The sequence below is a fragment of the Ixodes scapularis genome, unplaced genomic scaffold, assembly GCF_016920785.2.
Source record: "Ixodes scapularis isolate PalLabHiFi unplaced genomic scaffold, ASM1692078v2 PGA_scaffold12__126_contigs__length_90152505, whole genome shotgun sequence".
Lineage (NCBI taxonomy): Eukaryota > Metazoa > Arthropoda > Arachnida > Ixodida > Ixodidae > Ixodes > Ixodes scapularis.
The window spans coordinates 40,823,762-40,840,749 of record NW_024609838.1 but is presented as its reverse complement, the minus strand read 5'-3'; the positions used below and the strand labels follow the sequence as shown (position 1 = coordinate 40,840,749).

The 16,988-nt window shown below is 42.9% G+C and overlaps 1 protein-coding gene across 1 annotated transcript in view; it reads right to left on the bottom strand.

The window, feature by feature from the left end:
* Positions 1–4,019: 4,019 nt before the first annotated feature.
* LOC8039127 (tetratricopeptide repeat protein 39B) overlaps positions 4,020–16,988 on the bottom strand; it is a 92,501-nt gene continuing 79,532 nt past the window's right edge. The window contains exons 13-18 of the mRNA XM_029981328.3: positions 16,476–16,637; positions 15,116–15,233; positions 13,067–13,178; positions 11,484–11,601; positions 9,556–9,672; positions 4,020–7,139 (exon numbers count right to left, since the gene is read on the bottom strand). Of these exons, the coding sequence (XP_029837188.2) occupies positions 6,863–7,139; positions 9,556–9,672; positions 11,484–11,601; positions 13,067–13,178; positions 15,116–15,233; positions 16,476–16,637 (904 nt within the window). The 3' untranslated portion in view covers positions 4,020–6,862. The remainder of the gene's footprint in view (positions 7,140–9,555; positions 9,673–11,483; positions 11,602–13,066; positions 13,179–15,115; positions 15,234–16,475; positions 16,638–16,988) is intronic.

Below are 16,988 nucleotides of genomic sequence, written 5' to 3'. Positions count from 1 at the left end.
CGTGAAGTCCTCAGGTTCATGACAGTCTTCATCACCAAAAATTCAAGTAACGGGATCATGTTCAATTAAATATGTTAATAGCCCAAATCTAACAATATCTGAAGCTCAGCCCAAGCTTTTGCTTTCCAAACCCTAGCGCATGACTATGATGAACACTGACGGTATATAATTAGCATCAGATCACGTGGCCGCTTGTTCAAATTGCGAGTTGGGGAGGGGATCGACAGCTGTCTCTTTCCTTTATTTTTTCTGCATCTGCTATTGTGCGGAGGGGAAAACTAATAGATGTTTTCGCAAGCTATTAACGTCAGGAATGTTGCACGACCAATTTTACATTATTGAGGCTCTCAAACGTTTTTTCGTTGTTGCTGAACTGCCTTGAAAAGATGTGCCCGAGAGTCGAAGTACTGAAACGACTAAATGCGACTCATTAATATGACGTTACAGAGAACTACATGTGTGTATGGAAGAAATACTTGAAAAAAAGAAAAAAAAAAAAAAAGATCCTAGTGGCCCCAGAGGGACAGCCAAACATTGGCAGTTGCTCTAAATCTCGCACGAGCGTCGTTCGCAAGCTATTTCCCAAGTTTCGACCACCTCTGTATTTTGTTTAAAGGAACAGAAAATGATTTTTATCCATTTACTAAATACTACTCAGAATAATTATCAGAATCAGAATAATCAGAATAATAAGAATCAGAATAAACGTTAATGACTGAATAAACGTTCCTTATCTCTTCCATCTAGGCAATGGCAGTCGTCAAGCAAATGAGAGAATTATGAGCATCTTTCATCCCCTCAACTCGGAGCCAGAAGCGGCCATGTGGCCTGGTGCCTATCCTATGCCGCCAATGTTACCCCCGCACTGAAGTTGGAAAGAAAGAAAACATGCGCTGAGCTTCAGGCATTGTTAGAGTCCGGATATTCTCACCGCCGCAGCGGTTGGACACGAGCCACTGCCCGAGTTTCCTCCGAGGCATTGATTGTTACGAGCCGAAGTCGAGTGCTCACGCAGTTCTCGTGTCCAATCCATGAGCCGCGCTCGACTGTTGTCAGGCGGGCGGTGTTCATCCCACAATTACGTCATCAATTTTTGGCGAAGGCGAGACTAAAAGAAATAGTCACGTTTCACGTGAGCGTTGTGTGTTGTTTGAAATTCCTGCACGAGGGCATGGCTGTGACGTCGTGACCCTACCAACCAATCGGGATTTTCCAGTCACGCCACCGACATCGGCTTTTTTGCGACATGAGCTCCTTAACGCTGTCATGTTAACATCAATTAGCAAGGGTGATGCTCATTTGCAAATTAAATTGACTGGCATCTTGTCAAGAACAAAATTCAACAGCCAGGCTATGCCAGCATATTCTGTATGAGAAAATGTTCGCTTGGGCAAGCGCTATTTCGGGGCAGATTCGATCTGAGTGCAAAGGTGCGTACAGATTAGAGTGAAAATTTTCGATTTTTCTTTTCTGCATGATTAGTCACATCGCAATGCTGAGTGTAAACAATATTTGCTTAGAAAAACAAGCATTGTGATTGCCGCTCGTGTTTCTATAAAAAATGGCCTGAAAGGAATTGTCCTAAAAATTTCGTGACATTCTGAAACTTCTATTGCATTTAGCTCAGTTGTGTCGTCCTTATTTATACATTGTGAAACATATGTCGTAAACCATATTTCACAATACATATGGCCACGAGGTGCCCATTTCATGATTTTATGTGCTGTAATTGATTCCTTACTTAGTTCAAAGACACAATCACGGGTACTTTATGTGACTTACCACGTACACTTCACGGCAACATTCTATATTAACTGTTGTTATATATTCTATATAACAACAGAAAGAATAAAACAAACTCGGGACGAGTGACGGTATAGTTTTTATTTTATACCGTGTAGATATATATAAGCTTGAACTTTAGAACTTTACTTAAACAGGAGGAAAGAAAGGATGGTATAGTTCTAAATTTCAACCTGATCTATTTACAGGTATGTATCAACAAGCTCAACTTTTTTCTGTTGTACTTAAACATTTTGATTCAAGCAAAATATATATGACTTGTAGACAAAGGGATGTTGAGTCATATGAACACGACGTTATGTATGTTACTGTAGATTTTCTTTTACTGTTGCATCGAAAATTTTTGGTACCTGAAAACAAAAATGAATTGCACGGACGATGGAAAAAACTCGTTTCATGGCATAAATAGTGCCTATCGCCAGAAAAACGCGAAAAATATATTCTAAATTTAGCGGTTCGAACCGGTTTGAAGCATTATTTTTTGCTCCCCGGAACTGAACCGGAACCAAACCGAAAGCCGTGAACCCGAACCCGAACCGAACCGATAAAAATTTCAGTTCAACACCCTGGTGACAACACCCCAAGGTCAGTCATTACTGCCACAGGAAAAGCGCCGTCCTCGACAAAAAGTAGTTTTAGGCTTCTTTTTCTTTTAGTAGTGCTACGGTCAGACTCCCCTGACCGCAGCACTACACGACACGGGAGAAAGATGAGGAAATGTTACTTTTCAACTATATTTAATATGGACCAGCACTTTTCCTAGAACAATGTGACTTTTGAACAATGTTTGGACGATCGCAGCCGTGCGATTGACAGCTTCTGCTCAAAATATCTCCCTGGCATTAGAACCCGCCACAGATTCGAGGACAAATTGAGCGTACAGTTCTCTCATGAACTTTTCTCGAAGAGCTTGCTACTCTAACAGACGGCGATGTTGATGCGGTGGACGTTATGAATTCGAAGTTGGTTGTTTTCGCAGCGGACAACAGCCGGTTCCTCCAGGCCTTGCATTTGATGCAGTGACACAAACGCTCCCGTGACGTGGTGTCACGCGCCTCCCTCCGACGCTCTTATTGGGTTTGCTGTGGCCATAGCCTCCACTGTTCGCCAAGTTATCGTGAAATGGAGTATAGACTATGCGAGACTGGAAAATAATGCAAAGCTGGCTCTGCTCAAACCGATGTTCCACCCAGCGTCGCCGGAACTTGTAATAGGGATGTCGGAACCTACCAAAGCCCATGAAAAAACGGTTAAAGTGCAGGCGAGCTGGTGTAAGTTATACATGACGATTGAAAACCTGAAGCTGTCGTTTGAAAAACGGAAACTCGTGAAGTAGAAAGAAAAAGGGACAGACAATGTCTCAAAAAAGATGTTGTCTGTCCCACTGAGACGTTGTCTGTTCCTTTTTCTTTCTACCTCACGAGTTTCCGTTTTTCAAACCAGTCTCAGGTTTTCAATCATCCTACCAAAGTTCGTCTTTGACTAGCATGAAGTTCAATTATTTTACGCATGATCAGAACTTGAAAACGGGGTTGGGCAGTATTGCGATACAAATGTATGGTGATAGTATTTCAAAAATATTTTTAGTATCTGTATTTCTGTATTGCAATACAATTTCTGATATGTATCACAATACTTTTGTACTGATATATTTTAGTATCGGTATTTTTGGCCATCTTCGTCATGTATCCCAGGATTTGTATTTCCAAATATGTCTTAAGAGTATCTCTGCCCAACTCTGCTTTAAAATAAACTAACACCACCTGGCAGGAGAAGGGTGCAATGTTTGTTAAGATTAAGAAACTAACTAGGGTAAATCATTAAAAGAATTTTTGCTTTTATTATAGTGTAAATAAATTGTACTTATTCCCTAAAATGTAAAACACTAATTGTATTAGGATTGTGGGAATATTCAAAGTTTCTAATAATAGTTATTCGATATTCAAATCAAGATTAACTGCAATATATATTTTTTCGTCCAAAGTTTTGAATGCGGCAGGTTAGCTCCGTTGAGTGCGCTTCTTACTGGGCACCAATGCACTGCGGAGAAGCAACACCAGCAAAGCTCGCTTTTGCAGGTGTTGCTTCTCCACAATGCAACAGTGCTCGGTAAGAAGCGTGCTCAACTTAATTACCGCGATCAACATTTCGTAACGCGGTTGTTTGCAAGCAGGCATAAGTATGTGAACGAGCTTTAAGAAATGACGAGACCACACTGCCAGAGTTCCTTTTTTTTTATTTGCTAGAAATCAAGGCATGCCTGTAAAACCAGCGGACAAAACAGAACTATACATATGCCTCTGTTTCGGTAATCTGCTCTATAAGAGAGGGGGCAGGAATGTATCACAAAACCATAGTATAACAACGTCGAAAAAAAAATTAAAAAGGGGGAACACTTTACACGGGAGTAACTGGAACTTCTACAAGAAACAGTCTTTCAAAGTCTCTGCCATTTTGTACAGGAGCAGTTGCTGCGACAAAATAAGATTACACTCTGGAATGACTTTGGTACGCCAAATTACACGAAGGGTTTCCCTCAACCTTCGCACTGCGCGTACCATCGTTGTGTGCGCAACTGCCCTCATTGTGTTCTTCGTCGCACGCTCTTGGAGAGAGGGAATGTGTCGAAAACCGCTTTGCGTCTTTTTGTGAGGCTAGTCTGATTACCTCGTAACTTTGTCTCTGCATCTTTGGGGAGTATATAGTCTGCACGAAGGAGATTTCTCGAGGAAAGAGGATGGCGGGACGTCTAAGAGTCTTATGAAGTTTGGTTGGAAAAACAAGACCCTTAGATTTGGTCACCTCAGGGAACCACGAAACAATTTCTTTAAAGTTACAAATCTTCCAGCTAAAAACTATTATGTTTTAATAAGCATGCCCTATGAAAACAACTTCACAGTTCGTTTAACAACTCATGCTTTCCCCCTGAAGTGACCTGGTGTTTTATTGTTGTCTACCAAGATGTCATATGTATGTTTGAATGAACTGTATCTTTTTAGTTGTTCTCAAACAACCTAGTAGTTGAAAACTATTTTGTTTAAATATGCGACTGCATACGAAAGCCCTTCCATGATCTCTTTAACAATCCATGCTTCTCCAAGACTGACCTAGTGGTATCTTGTTCATTTGCCGAATGAGGATGTAATATCAAATGCTAATTAACTGTTTTTGTTTTGTATTGTGCATGTTGCTGTGAGGAGTAACATACACAGAGAATAATGAGTGCTGCTTAAGCACATTCAATGCCGGGAATGCAAAAAAATTATTAACATATGTCAACGAACACTTAAAAGCAAAACTTCTGTTAACATGAACTATAGAGACAAACTGGTATCACAAATGCATTCAATAAACACAAAGCTCCATAATGATCGCAGCGGCCTCAGAAAGGCATGATGTCAGGTTTGTAGCAACACCTGTGTCCCTAAAATGCTACTAGCAAACCAAAGCATCTAGATAATCACCTCCAGTCTGTTCGACACACATTGTCCATATAATAAGGCATGCAATAGTCCCTCTATTATTGCATCAGTATACTTGTTGGACATGTTGGAACTGCAGGAAATTAAAATTCCAGCAATTCTGGCATGATGAAAGCCTACAAATAACCAACACGGCATGCTGCATTTCATAGTCACAGTGCACCAAACACAGAATAGTAGCATTATGGTACTTGTGCAGCATGATATAGCATAAATCAGTTGACAACAATATCATTTTAATACTGCGTAATCAATACAAGAAATATGGTATTTCTACAATTCCTGCAAAACATTTTGCTTTAAAAGCGTGATGATCATGTCTGATGCCTACAGCTACCTGCGCAAAAAATGTTTAGAGGGATGCATGCTTCGACTTTAACAATGATGACACTTAGACATGATGAGGTGGAAGTGCCATTTGGAAACTAAAAGGATACTAAGCAATATTACAATTTAAGAAAGAGGTTTGTTTTCTTCTTAGGCGGGGATTAAAATGGTCCTCAATTTATCGCATAATAAAATAATTTATGATCACAATCTGTTTGAATTAAAACTTGATCAGCCTTACACATGTCACCCCTTATATGTCTCAACCACAAAACTGAACTTCAGAAGTTTCTGTCGTGTTCCCAGTAACTAAACAGCATATTGCACAAAAGAAGAACTTCAAGCACTCTTTCAGCTTGTCAATTTCACCTCAGGATATTTGCGGGTCCAGAAAAAATATAACACAACTGTCAAAATAGTTTGGCCTCTTCCCCAAGAGACCACTTCTGACGGCGGGCTGCTGTCAGCAAGAAAATTGAACTTTCGCATTCACTTCAGCGTATCTTTAAAAAGTGGCAACTAAACAACATATTGCACAAATCAGGGCTCAGTTTCATCCACTCAGTCTGTAAAAGTCTGGCAGCAAACACTAACGGAACTGTCGGAAAAGCTTCTTCGCCTCCCCAAAGAGCAAATGAGCCAGCCTCTGATGAAAGTTAAACCCACACCTTCTAGGGAGCAAGGCCACAGTGCTGGATTTTCTGCACCACTTACCGGAGAGCAACCCAGGGCATAGATTGGACATAAGTGCAGCATCAGCATTCGACTGGAGCTCGTGTTCAGTCAGTAAGAATGCAAGTCAGAGCCAAACGCTAATGCAGCATTCATGCCCATTATGTGACCCGTGCTGGCCATGCAGTAGGTGACAAAAAATCGAGCACTACACCATGTTGTCCAGAAAATGGTGGATCAACGCCTCCGAAATAACGAAGCTGCAGTGCTGAATTCTCAATGTCACCTGCAGAAGACCAATGCCAACAGGGGGGCAGATCTGACATGAGTGCTGCGTAAGCATTTGGCTGAAACAGACATTGAGTTGGTGAGAACGCAAGACTCGGCCAAACACTGATGCGGCTCTCATATCCGATTTGTGGCCCATATTGACCTTCCTTAGGTAACGCCGAAAATCTAGCGCTACATTTTTTTTTTTTTGTTATCTAAGAGGTGCTGGCTAAATGGCCGTCTGCTGAGTTCCCGTCCCTCCAAAAGCAGGCACCGCGCGGCCGCCTTGTGTGGGAACCGCCTTGCGATCATTCTGCACCCACAATGCCTTCCTCCCCACTGTTGGTGATTGGTGGGTGAAGCACCTTCTTGGTGATGCCGGGGCTGGTATTGAGGAACGGGAATCCGTTCACCATCACCCCGTGCGTCGGGGTGTTGAGCGGGGAAGGGAACGGGGAGTTGGTGGGCGAGGGTGTCGTGGGGTTGGAGCGTGGCGAGAGGTGGCCGCTGCTGCGTAGGGACTTCAGTGCCGAGTGGATCCGGAAGTGGACCAGCGATTCCAGGAGGTAATCACGATAGTTGTTCCTGAAATGGAAAGAAATGTTGTGGCCACCGTCCGTGAAGAGAACTTCAGACTCAAGCACGAATCATCGACAAAGGTCTCAAATTTTATTCCTTCAAGTATTGTGAGAAGTGATTGCCGCTCTTGTAGGAGACGGGACAGGCATGACGACATGCGCCATCGTCGTCAATGTCCCACCTTGTCCTCAGCAGCTCACTAGTGTCGTCTGCTCTGTCAAAGTTCTAAGACAACGCTGGCATTATAAAAAATTGGTCAGTGGATAAGTGTGCTATGCTGCATAATCTTCCATAGAACTATGTGTGGGTGGCACTTGAAATGAGAAGGGGAAGGTTAACAGTTCGCCGAGTTATGCTGGAGAGTCGCGTCAACTGCTCGTGCCGCAAAGGACGTGAGCTCGGCCACTGTCCAGAGCGATGAGCGAAGAGTGTGGAATCACGACTAACAGAGCAGCGTCCATCGCCGTTTCAAACAGGAGCACGACGCATTGAAGCGAGCAAGCCAGCAGATAAGAAATTGCTGCAGAAACCACTCTTGTTGTTTGTCTATGAATTGTGATAGCTTTCGTCTAGAACAACCTCAAGAACGACATCTAAGACAACATCTAGAATGACCTCTAGGACGACCTCAAGGACGACGTCAAGTATGATGCCTATAGGACGACGTCAAAAAAGATGTCTCGGATGACCTCTAGATAACCTCTAGAGCAACCTCTTGGACGACCTCAAAGACGACGTCTAGACGACTTCTAGGACAACCTCTAGGATGACATCCTAGAGGATGACGTCAAAGACGACGTCTAGGACGACCTATAGGACGACGTCAAGGTCATCAGGTCCTTCGCCGAGAGTGTGAATGTGAAGGAGTGTGATAATTTGAGCTGAAACGGTCTACTGTGCATACCTACTGTACATTAGGAGGCCATAAAGTCCGAGAAATCTGGGTGGGGGGAGGTAGCTAAAGAATGCTATCACATTAAAAGGATGCACACGCATACTACGCCAATCTCGGCAGCAGGCATGGTGCACCGTCAGGAAGCGCGGCAATGCAAATCGGTTGGCACTCCGGTGTTATCGGTGTGACGTCACTTCCGTGACCAAGTTTTTGTGACATAGATCTCCCAACTTTGCACCCCTTTCCAAGCACAGAGAAAGACAGTTCTACATCAAAACGCAATAAGTATCCTGTTGGTATACACAACATTAAAAAGTTCAAGAAGCTTCCCACTCATTTCAATGACGTAGAGCAAAAAATATGTCCTGCCCCGAACGCTGCGCTCCATAAAGTCGCTTAACTGCAAGCACTTTAGACTCATTTGGTGCATGTGACCCTTTCTCTGACAATCGGGTGTTGGCGGCAAAAGGAGGAGAAAGACAATGATCTGACTCTTCACATTCAATAACTCTAGCCGCAGCTGAAATTCCTTGATACAATTAACACTGGGTTTTTCTTAGAAGTACAGCCAACCAATATTGCAGGAATGCACAAAAGATGCGTGCCATATGAGCTAGTGCTTCGCCGCAATTCACTTCCAAGGGCCGCTTATTTCATTGCTGTGCCGCCATTTGCTTTTGAAGGCTGCATGAAATGTGGGTCTCATGCTTTGGCACACTTAACGATACATGCAAAACAAAAACAAGGGGCTTTCGCCTCAGCAGACGTCTAGCGCCATCTAGCGTCAGCGAGAGAAAGGAGACAGCGTGATGGGAGCGGAAGAACGACGGAAAGTCAGTTTATAAAAACAAGTCGTAATGACAAAATGTAAATTTGTAATCTAAGCTCCTCAATTAAACCTGTATGTATTGCAAACAATGGCTCAAACCCGCATTCCTATTGGCAACTTTTTATGCGTGAAAAAGAGCTGCAAACTTTGATAAACATTTTAATGTGGGAGACAGGAAACAGGAAAGGCAAGAGAACATAAAGCTCCAAATACTGCAAAAATAATTTGACACACCACTATCTTCAATGGAACAGTACACAAAAAGAATGGTCACCAATGCAGAAACGTGCAATAATCTGCTCCAACGAGCTTGAAATATAGGTATCTGCATGGCTGTGCTTGTCATCAGCCCTGCTGGCTCAAGTGCCAGCCAATCTGGCTTAACCTGGTTAGCGCCAGACTTTGGACATTATATATTTTATTGTTTCGGCTTAGGAAGCAGAAAGTCGGGTCAAATTCAAAAGGACTGCTGACATCTGGCTCCTAAACTCTACTCACTAGCTCCTTCCATTGTCCACAGCCTCTTCACCTCTTTGGCTCCGACATGCTTTTATATAAACGTGATAGACTGTAGCGCGTCGAATTGAGATGCGAGGACTATGATTGGCTTGAAGAAGAGGATTTTGTGATCGTGACTGGCGCACAGGATGTGCTTCAGTTGCATATCTACACATGCTTGGCCTCTAATGGGTCCCTACCTGGCCTGGTCAAGCCACTCCTTGGCCTTGGAGTACTGCTGCTGCTGCATGGACAGGAAGCCCATCTCAGCAGCGGCAAAAGGTAGCAGGTATGTGTCCTCCAGGATCTGTTCTTGGCTGCGAGAGTGCAGAACGTGTGCCATTTCTCACTGCTCTTAAAGTACAATACTGTACTTTCCGGACTATGTTATAAAGTTTAAGTAGATCGCTCCGGTGCCTCAATAACGATTTCCAATACTCCGCTTATGGCTTTAAGCAGGCATTTTATCGTTATCAGGTATCGTTATTGGAGGTATCTGGGCATTCTACGCTAAAAATTTCTATTGCTTGTGGAGCATACCTTACATGCTAAAAAGGCAAAATTTTATGCAGTGCAGATCATAAAAGGGATTGCTGTCCAAGATTGCCTATTATGAGAAGATGTCATGGATTCAATGAATGAGAGGTAATTATGGTAATGATGATCTCTGTGTAACACAAGCTTTTCTGTGCACTAAGAGCAGGCATGTTTTTCAGGTGTGGTGTGTAGGAGGATGTTTTAGGTGCAAAATATGCACCGGGTACAAAATGGATGAAGGCATCACTGGTCTTCGTCCGCTTCTTACATTTGTCTATTCTTCTAGATCGTTCGAGCAGTCCACATTAACAAAAGCAGTACAAATAGAGTGATAGATATATTTACTGAAGTGCCTCTTAAAGGGCAACTCCGCTCAATTCCGAAATATTTAGGCTTACATGTGATTCAAATTCACAAAGCACTACTGAACAACTCTACGTCTTCGGATTCGCGAAATGTGGAAAATTATTTGTGTAATTTTAATTTAAACATCAGCTGATACCGAAATTGAAACTTCGGTTGCGTCAGGCAACATTGGTCTTGGGTCGTCAGAGGTAAGGCCACGTCACGTCGAACCACGTGGTCTTGTGACGTTCAGGAGGGAGCGAAGGACAGGAGACGCGACGCGGGCAGGTCGCTTCGCATGGCGTGGACGGTGATGGCCCGGGGGAGAGGGGGAAGGGGAGAAGATGAAAGAGGAGAAGGGGAGCGGAGATATAGACCAATAAGCGTGCAGGGCAGCGCGAACTAGCGCATCCGCGTTACGGTGATCACGTGAACGCCCGGTCAGCCAACACCGGGATGAGAAACTCATGACGTCATCGTTCAATTTCGCTCTGAGAAGTAAAAACAAACAAAACGTGAGAATGACGTAGTCATGCTTCTGACGTAATGGCTCAACGTTTGCCGCTCCAACTCCGTCGGACTGACTGCGCTGACGATTGCGCATCACGTCGCACGTTTGACTTGGCAGATTTCGGCGACTTGGCTCACTTGAAGGTTTGCTGGCCAGTTTATTAAATATATAAACGGAATTAGATCGTAATATTTGACATGGGGTCTTCCTATATGATACTGAAGAAGGCTACATAGTTTTCTAAATATCAAGAATGAAGCGGAATTGCCCTTTAACAAGCCAACTGGCCTCGGCACCAATGCACTGTCATTCTAGCATGATGATTATGCTGTAAGGTTATGAAATACCCTTTGCAATATACAACTTCAATGCAGACTGCCTCTTAGCTGTCTACCAGTATATATATCAGCATTTTGATATTCACAGGGTTGTTAAAAAAGTAGGAATGACAGTGTAGTTTGACCGCTAGCCAGAGCTTTTATCAAGATGCCAGACTCCAAACAATATCAATTATTTTCATTCTCTTCGTACTAGGATACAGTAGAATCCTCTTTCAGTGGGACTCCAGAAAACCAGGCAAAAGTATTTCACTTATTTGGACGACAAGACCGTCTCTTTGAAGACAAGGAAAGCCAAGCGAACATTCTGCAAAGTTGCACCAAGTTCCACAAAGTGATTTCATCATAGCTGAATGGGGGCTTAGGAGTTGTGGAGGAGTTCTACCACATTACTCACAACTTGAACACTTCCAGGAAGCATTCCTCGGCCTGAAGAGGGTGCCCCATGTAGCGCATGCACACTCCCTTCAGGAGCATGACGAGGCAGAAGTCGTCCACATACCTCTCGTCGATTTCTGTGCGAGGATGTAACAAAAGCGGCGGTCATGAGCAGTGCTACCATTTCTGTGGTATTTACAGAGAAAAAGTACCGTGACCATAATTTTATTATTACATAATTGTTTTCTGGATTAGTGAATTAAAAATGTGGCACAGCACTTCAAATCTACCACTCAGATATTTCCAATGGTTTGTGCACATATGCAGTAGACCCTCATTATTTCAAACTCCAGGAAGCCACGTATTTCGTTTGAATTATCAGAAGTTTGAAATGTCAGGAATGGCTACTCATACAAAGCAGATATCTTATTATTTCTTTTACATAGGCCTACTGATCATAAGTAGGTATGCCACACATGAAACATTTGTGAAATGTATGATAAGTTTATTTGTATTTCAAAAATGTTGTTTACCGTGGACTGTTTAGGCAGCACCTAACAATTCAAAACAAAATTAAGTTTGTTCCTCGGGTCAAGAAGTTGTTTAATGTAAACTATTAACCAGGAGACACTTGAGCGATGAAAACGGGCACCGCACGGAAGTTTACATAAAAACTTGCGCGGACGCTGTGACGTGGACTTGTGCTATGCCGCCCCGTCACAGCGTTCGCGCAAGTTGCTACAGAAATTTCCACGTGGTGCTCGTTTTTTTACCTAACGTGAGACCTGCTTGAGCCCCGTTGAGTGCGCTTCTCATCAAGCACCAGTGCACTGCGGAGAAGCAGCACCTGCAAAAGCAAGCTTCGCGGGTGTTACCTCTCTGCAGTGCACCGGCGCTCGGAATGAAGCGCACTCAACGGGGCCCCGAGAACATGTATGTAAAAACATGGAAGTATGAATTACATGAAAACGCCGTTCGAATTAGCGGCTTATGAATACATTAAAAACCTAACGGGTAAACCAAAACTTTATAATTTGTTTGAATTAACCAGAAGTACGAAATATCAGAGTTTGAATTATCGCCAGCCTGCCGTATGTACCAACAGCACTCGTAGTATATTATCTTATCCTCGAGATGAATAAAAGATGTGCGAATTGTAACAGAATTGTAGGCTAGCGCTGCAAGCAGTTGACATATTGAGCATTTCATCTTCCTTCACAAATGATGCTTTAGCACAGAATGTGTTTAAGGAGTGGGATGCACAAGGAAGGTGTGACGTGATGTCACAAAAAACCGCCACGGAAAACTATCACATGCCTGTCAAATTTAGCAGACTTACGTGCTGCTAAATTTTGAAGACAGCATTCATATGATGTCATCAGCGTGACGGTTGCCACGTGACACCATGACATGACACCATGATGTCACGTGAAACTTTATCTGTAAAATTAAGATACACTCATTTTTATACGACATGAAGCCATTATCATATACTTCTTATGATCATAAAAATTGGGTTTTTAAGTCATACGCACTTATATGTGAATATTTTTTATGCAAACTTTTGAAGAATTAGAAAAATTGGGAAGGGTGACTTAATACCTTTTTCTCGAGAAACCTCAGGGAGGGCGTTCTCGATCAAACCCAGAATTTGCAGGAGGAGCTTCTCGTTCCGTCCAATCATGGGGAAGCTGTTCCACATGTACATGATCTCCTGTAATTGCATTTTGTTTTGGCATCTCATCACAAGCATTCAACATCGAAGGGGCATGAAAGAGTGTTTTGAGATTGTCTTTTCATGGCACACACTCAATATACGGCTTCTAAAAAAAAACTTTGAAAACCCAAAACCACAATCATGCCTGACCTTTTTCTCTATTAAAATGCAACCGAACATCACGATGCACCCATTTTCATGAGATGTATCTCTGAAAAGGGTACATTGTGATATTTGGTCACATTTTTAATATAAAAAAAGACAATGAACAATTGTAAATTTTTATTCTCAAGATGCATAGGAAGCAGAGATTACAGGGATACTGCAACGAAATTGTAGCACCTATTTTATTGTCTAAATGTCAGCAACGTTCTGGCAACACCACGGAGAGAGACTTTTTGCTCGAAAAAACACCAAAAAATTACTTAAAAGAAATAAACCGAATGTTGTTTTGTCACTGTGCACTTAAAAGCAGCGCAGCTCTACAGAAGTGCATTGGCAAGCTGCTTGCACGCAACCCCTGTTGAACCGGATTTCTTTTCTCTCCTGGCCTATTCAAATTTTGCGGGGAGGGGGGGGCGGGAAGGGTCAACTAAAATTGCCAGGTTGTAATGCATTGACAATGACAAGTGGCGGAGCTAATAACCATGCCAGCCCCCAAGCAGCTTTGCCTATGCTGTACCAACTGACGTCGTGTCTGTGACGTCGATCGGTACAGCCGCAGTCATGCGTCACGCTCTTCGATGGCTGATTTTCGATCGCTCGCCGGAAGCCTTTGGAACAAAAAAACATGGCACTCCATTAAAAATACAAGCGTGCGATTGTCATTAGCAGATTGAGTTGGTCGTGTTTAACTTATTTCTTAACGTGAGTGGCATAATCTTAGCTTTCGATTCAGTATCCCCTTAATTTCGTGCCATAAAAAGGTAATTTCCGTGCTATGCTTCAGAAAAAAAAATAGCCGCTTTCCCGAAATTCTTTAACACATCTCTTTATATTTTGTCTTTTTCTTGAGTTTAAATGCATGTGTAATCTCACAAGTTTTATTTTTTACGTGCTCTTTTTTGTAGTTTGTTGATAAATTGCCATTTGAAGGACTGCTGTTTTTTTTTTTATAGGATTTTGATATTGGTGTATTAGAATTTACCTTCAGCAAGACTTATGTTACTGAAAATTCTGGAACAGTACATATTCATAAGAATACTTTCTGGATTGCTTCAAAGGAAGCGAGGCTTCAGAGGAAAAGCAAAATTTAGTTAGATGAAAACATCCAAAAAGAGATCTTACAGAGTAACAACTGTCCAGGGGAGGAACATTAATGAGCTTTTGTGTTCTGAACAAGGTTTTAGATCAGCTCCTATTATAATGCTGTCAATTTTTTTTTTTTTTTAGTTTTACTGCAAGAGTTATTACAGGTTTGGGAACCCAGGGGCCAATAGCAAAGAGAAAAAAATTATGTTTTATGAACCGGTTTAAAAATACATATACTGGATTTTAATAGTATTATGAAATAAACCATTTTAGCTGTAAACAATCTCAGCAAATGCACAATTGTAGTTTGTTGGCTTTTCCGCAGTGCAGATACGCAATGTGGCGAAGCCAACCAAACAGGGTAACTCTACGGAATTGTTTACTCGTTATTTTCACCCGTAACACTTCACTGTGAAGGGCTGTTCATTCGGGATTTTGCTGTACTGCCTCTGTATCTCCCCCCCCCCCCCCCCGTACCCCTTTACCCTGGATGTTTCCCGGGAGGGACAGAGGCACCCCTGGCAATGACAAGCTACCTCCCCCCCAGAAAGTACATATTTTTGGTGTTTGGCTCAAGGAAGGCAGATAGGCTATGACAAGTACATTTACTAAGGCAAAGAGTACAATTTTACCAACAATGGTATCACCTTCATCCTCAACTGCCTGAGACGTTTTGCACTCACCACAACAGGCAGAGTGAGCCTTCGTCCATTGTCGAAGAACTTTTGTGACTTCTTCATGACAAACTTCTCAATAGGAATGGACTTTCCGGCTATCTTTTGCTTCAAGCCTGGTACTTGTCTGTGGAAAAACAAAAATAACAAAAATGGGTGGGAGAATACGTGCATTTCTATTAAATACAAGTAAAATAAGCTTTTGTTTGTCTTCTTTCTTTTTGAGGTCAACATAACTACTTTACGTTGGTGGGTGCTCCCAGCTCTTGCCTGCCACTTGAATTGAAGCTTCTTTTAATGGTGTTTTATCACCTTCAATAGGCCCTTTTTGAAAAGTCCGCCCCAACGCCTGCCTGCCATTGCTTGCTCACATACTTTGAGTATGCGTTGGACACGAGGGCTGTCAGCATACGGCATGGACCTGGATCCAACCAGGCGCTTCGTGAGCAAGCAATGGTGACCGCCAATGTTGCCTGATGAACTTTTGAAAAAGGTCTCTTGACACATATATGCTTTTAAATGCAGATGAAGGGCAAGAAAGAAGCAAACTCTCCCTCGATTTCTCCTTTCCATTCGACAGAGAGAGAGAGACCCTCCTCCTTTCTGGAAGGAGTAGATCAGAGACCTGCCCCCAAGGCAGAGGAGGAGAGAAGAGTGTGAGAGGGAACGGAGAGAAGGAAACTGGGAATTGGCTTTCTGCCCAGCAGAAGACAATTCTGTAGGTCGGCCTTCGAACTATTTTAAGAACTTAGTAATGTCACAACTTTGGTAGGATAAATGATTTTGTTTCCTGTTTCTGTCTTTCTTTTGTTCGGTATGAATTAAACGCATCACAACACAACTTGTGTGTTGTGATGCACCACCGGGAAGGCATGTTGCTGTTGGTGGGCATCAATAAATAAACGTAAACAACCTGTTCTGGTATGAATTTCTGCCAGTGACCTTTTTTTTAACTTGTTCGTGAACATAGAGTGCTTTGAGAAACAACCGCTTCGAGCAGGGAGGTAAAGATGGAAGTGGAACGCGGCAAATTGTGAGCGCTGACATTGGTGGTCCCCAGAGAAGGAACGAGAAAGAGAACGACAAAAGAGCGGGGAAAGAAAGCAGATGATAGGTTAGGTGCATTCATTTTGCAGCGACGAGTCGAAGTTGTTAGAGTGCTTGACAAGTTTAAGCAAAACAAGGCTAGAAAAACACTAGCTACTGGCCTTGAAAGTGATGTTCTCTACTTCTTTCTGGATACCATAGCCTCATCAGCAACATGGTTTCATTGGAACCACCGATGTCTGCGTGTATGCTATGCAAAGCTGCCGAAATGCGTGGGACCTTTCTTTCAAGATTATTATATTAAATGGTTCCGAGGGTGTACCTGAGCAAGTTGGCCACCTCGTCGATGAGATCAGTGCTGCCATCCTTGTATTTGGCGTAGAGGCATGAGGCCTCGATGTAGACGTAGGTGGCCTTCGACCACCGGCAGCCCTTGCGGAGGACATCTGCCGTGTCGATGGCCTTGTCCCAGTCGCACTTGAAGCTGGGAAGCAGTTCTTTGTTCAAACCAACCAATCAGAGCTTTAACGCCACCATGCAGCTGAAATGTCGCATGCAACAGGGCCTAGGTAAGCAGCTCTGTGAATGTCGCCGTGCTGTAGTACTCAGTTCGGTCTCTCTAATATAACACCATAGGTAAAGGCTAAACCCTTAGTACTGGGCGGTAGCTTGCACCACTTTACGTAAAAACGTTTACACGTACCTCTCCACTAAAAATAAAAATTTTTGCTCTAAATTAAGTAATTACCACTGTGTCGATAGCCTTGTCTCAGTGACACTTAAAGCTGGGAAGCTGTTCTTTGTTCAAACCAACCAATCGGAGCTTGAACCTCAC